The sequence below is a fragment of the Drosophila willistoni genome, unplaced genomic scaffold (assembly GCF_018902025.1).
Source record: "Drosophila willistoni isolate 14030-0811.24 unplaced genomic scaffold, UCI_dwil_1.1 Seg209, whole genome shotgun sequence".
NCBI lineage: Eukaryota > Metazoa > Arthropoda > Insecta > Diptera > Drosophilidae > Drosophila > Drosophila willistoni.
Window position 1 is genome coordinate 1,162,591 of NW_025814176.1, and position 3,654 is coordinate 1,166,244.

Genomic DNA, 3,654 nt, shown 5'->3' on the forward strand with positions numbered 1-3,654 from the left:
GTGCGTCGTGGCTCCTCGTGGAAGTGGAGTAGCGTCTGGTGGTCCTCCTTGCATATTCGGCACCTATCCCCGCTCAAGCAGCTTCCTCCGGAGTGTTGGTGGGCAAGGCAGTTGGCGCAGTACTTGTTTGCAAGCACTGCCCTCATCCTCTTCTCCACGTTCAGCCGCAGGAAGCGACGGCATCGCTTCAGAGGTTGGATTCCGCGACAGACTCGGCAACGGAAGGACTCAGTTCCTTGCGAACATCTGCGCTCCTCCTTCAATGCCTGTACTGAACGTGGTCTCGGAGCCATAGAAACGGGATGTAGGTTGACGGATATCAGGAAGCTGCCGGGACAAATAACGAAGAAAGCGGATTAATGTAGGACTATCGAATACACATATTACTACTGGCAGCTCGGTCTTTCTTATTTGGGAGGAAGGACCAAGTGCTGGGCGCTACTATAACTTTACGTAATGAGTTTGAATTCTTTCTCATGGAGGAAGATAGATCAGCTTTGCGACTGGACGCTTCACAATACCGCGATCGGTAAGCAGATTGACGACGCGGACGTTGCCGTCACTGCCAGGGTACGTTTGGGGGATTCGCCCAAGACGCGAAGGATGACAATTTTCCATTAAATGAATGGCGATTAAATGAATGGCGATTCATTTAATGGAAAATTGTCATCCTTAAGTACCACAAGATCGCCCACTTCAAGATTTTTAGAAGGGAATCGCCACTTATTGCGCTTATGTAGCTCCTTCAGATACTCGTCTTTCCATTGGGTACAGAAATGCTGACTCACAGCCTTCAGACGCTGCCATCGGTTAATGATAGACGGAACCTGATCCTTGATTTCGGGTTCCGTCACGGACCGCCCACTGGGAAATGGCGTGGGGTCAAAGCTAAAGAATCGGTGGGGTCTTCAGACATAGGAGAAATCGGCCGTGAGTTCAAACAAGCCTCTACCTTAGCCAGCAGCGTAGAGAACTCTTCAAAAGTATACTTTTGGTTGGAGGTGGCCTTGTAGAACAGAGTTTTTAAACTCTTAACTGCAGCCTCCCACAACCCTCCCATGTGTGGTGCCCCGGGAGGGCTGCTTGTTGCACGCGCCCACATGCTCAGATCACACCCGATGCGTCAATGAACGGATTCAAATTGAGAACGGTGCTGTAGACGCTGATGTTCCGTTGGGAAGTATTCACGCTAAGTGACTTGGATCAACGCCTGGAGTATTTGATTGATCTCGTTAGAGGTCACTTCCCGGAGCAATCGCTTGGAAGTTTTCGACACTTTCTGCCGAAACGGACCATATATGCTACAACTCGTAAGGTACGTGCCAGATTGGAAAAACGAGGCAGTATCTCGTTGACTGGCTTAGCGATCGCGACGTGGACCTTCACTACCAGCTTCTCCAAGGTCTGTCTAGTGGGAGTGGTGTCGCCCGCCGCCAGGACTCTTGTGGTTCCCGTAGCCATGGTGGGCCGTGCCACCACAAATCCTTGTGTACAAGTTCCTGCGCACTCAGGCCGCGGCTAGGGAGATCTGCTAGATTGTCCTCTGAACGGACGTGATTCCATGGGGCGCTATTTGTTGTCACAATTTTAGGTACCCGATTAGCGGCAAACGGTGTCCTTGTGCAGGCTGGCTTATTTAACCACGACAGTACGACGGTGGAATCTGACCAATAAAATGCCTCAGCATTATCAACTGGAAGTTGTGGAAGAAATGCAGCTGCCAGTTCAGCTAGAAGCGTGGCTCCGCATAATTCAAGGCGGGGCAATGAAACCGTCTTAGCTGAGGCTACCCTAGATTTCGCTGCAAGAAGGCAGCAATGCCTTGGTCATTGCTAACGCGCACGTAAATCGCAAAAACAATGGAATTGAATGTCGAAATTCGGATCATGAAGAACCGATCGCGGAATTCGGATCTGGTCAAGGAAGGAGTAGCTATTTGTAAACTCCTGACACCTGTGATGAAGTTCACTGGGCAATTGATCATCCCACCCTAGCTCTTGTAGCCAAAGCTCTTGCATAAACACCTTGGCTTGAATTACAAAGGGAGCCAGCCAGCCAGCGGGATCGAATAACTTGGCAATCTGCCCGAGGACTTCTCGCTTAGTATAAGCTGACTTGATATCTTGGGGCAAGATGACAAAATAGAACTCATCCGTAGTCGCTTTCCATCGGATTCCAAGTGTTTTTGCTGTGCTAGCCTCTTCGATATCGAGGAAATCAGCATTCAGCAAATGACACTTTGGGATGCAACTGAGCACGCTCTTGACATTCGATGTCCACTTGCGCAAAGGAAAGCAAGCTGAACCAAGATCGTCTTGAAGTTCATTGACCATTGCGATTGCCGTTGCTTCATTGCGAGCCCCTGCCAGGACATCATCGACATACATATACGATTTGATAATATCGCTAGCCAACGGAAATTTGGATTGTACATCACTTGCGAGTTGCTGAAGTACTTGGATGGCTAAGAACGGAGCGCAGTTAATGCCAAACGTGACGGTATTAAGCTCGTAATAACCAAGTTGCCCCTCTTTGTTTCGGAACAGGATCCTCTGAAATGGCGTATGGATTGGGTCGACCATAATTTGGCGGTACATTTTTGTGATGTCGGCATTGAAAGCTACTCGGAAAAAACGCCACTTGAGAATCTCAGTAGTGAGATCAGACTGAAGTACCGGACCAGGGTAAAGTATGTCATTGAGACTTACTCCGTTTGTGGACTTGCTAGAGGCGTTAAAAACTACCTGTACTTTTGTTGTGGTACTGTCGGGCTTGACAACTGCATGGTGTGTCAAATAAAAATTGTTATTACTGCCGTCAAATGGCACCTGACGCATATGGCCCAAGTCCAAATACTCTTGCATGACGGCGTCTTACTCAGTTTTTGCCAGATTGTTTTTTAGAAGACGGCTTCCGTTTTTTTAGGAACTGAGCCAATGCCCCTGGTCTGGAATGACCAAGGTTGATGTTGGTTGGATCTCGAAACGGAAGTGAGACCGTATATCTCCCCAAAACATCGCTTCTTGTAGTCTTCTGGAAATTAACCTCGCAAACAGAATCAGAATCTTCTACCGGTTTGCCCGGTAGATCCTCCACCTCCCAAAACCTTGTGAGAAGAGTTTCAAGTGCCTCCTCTCTGCTAACAGCGACCCTCGTGGTGAACGCGGCACACGAACTAACGGGGACCCCTTGCAACGGGCCTGAAATGACCCAACCGAATCTCATCTCTTGGGCCATTAAAGATCCGCAAACTTCGGTCTGGATACCGGAGAGGGTCACCGCTGGTATGACATCAATGCCAAGAAGTAGATCGATCTTTGCCTTTAATCTGAAGGAGGGGTCGGCTAAAGGAATATTGGGCATTCCTTCCAGTGTGGCTTGGGCTATCGTATATGACGGCAAATCATCGGCAACTTGGGACAAAACAAAAGCTTCTATCTCTATCTGGACTGGAGGTCCATGCGATGACCGAATGCTTATGTGACAGACCTTCAAGGTTCTATTGACCTTTCCGTTAATGCCTGTCACTTCGGCCCTGACAGTTTGGAATGGTAACTTCATGAGCCGGAACATTCTTTCGGATATGAAATTGGCTTCCGAAGCCGGGTCTAATAGCGCCCGTGAAGCATAAGTAGTGCCAAAAGTCTCCACAAA

The 3,654-nt window shown here is 48.8% G+C and overlaps 1 protein-coding gene across 1 annotated transcript; it reads right to left on the minus strand.

Annotated features, from left to right (window-relative positions):
• Positions 1-2,877: 2,877 nt before the first annotated feature.
• LOC124461134 lies at positions 2,878-3,573 on the minus strand. The gene has a single exon (XM_047012692.1). It carries the CDS (start codon positions 3,571-3,573, stop codon positions 2,878-2,880), a length of 696 nt encoding a protein of 231 aa, XP_046868648.1.
• Positions 3,574-3,654: the final 81 nt, after the last annotated feature.

What these genes read in the sequence shown, in the direction of transcription:
- LOC124461134 (XM_047012692.1), bottom strand. Translation starts at nt 3,573, where the DNA reads ATGTTCCGGCTCATGAAGTTACCATTCCAAACTGTCAGGGCCGAAGTG.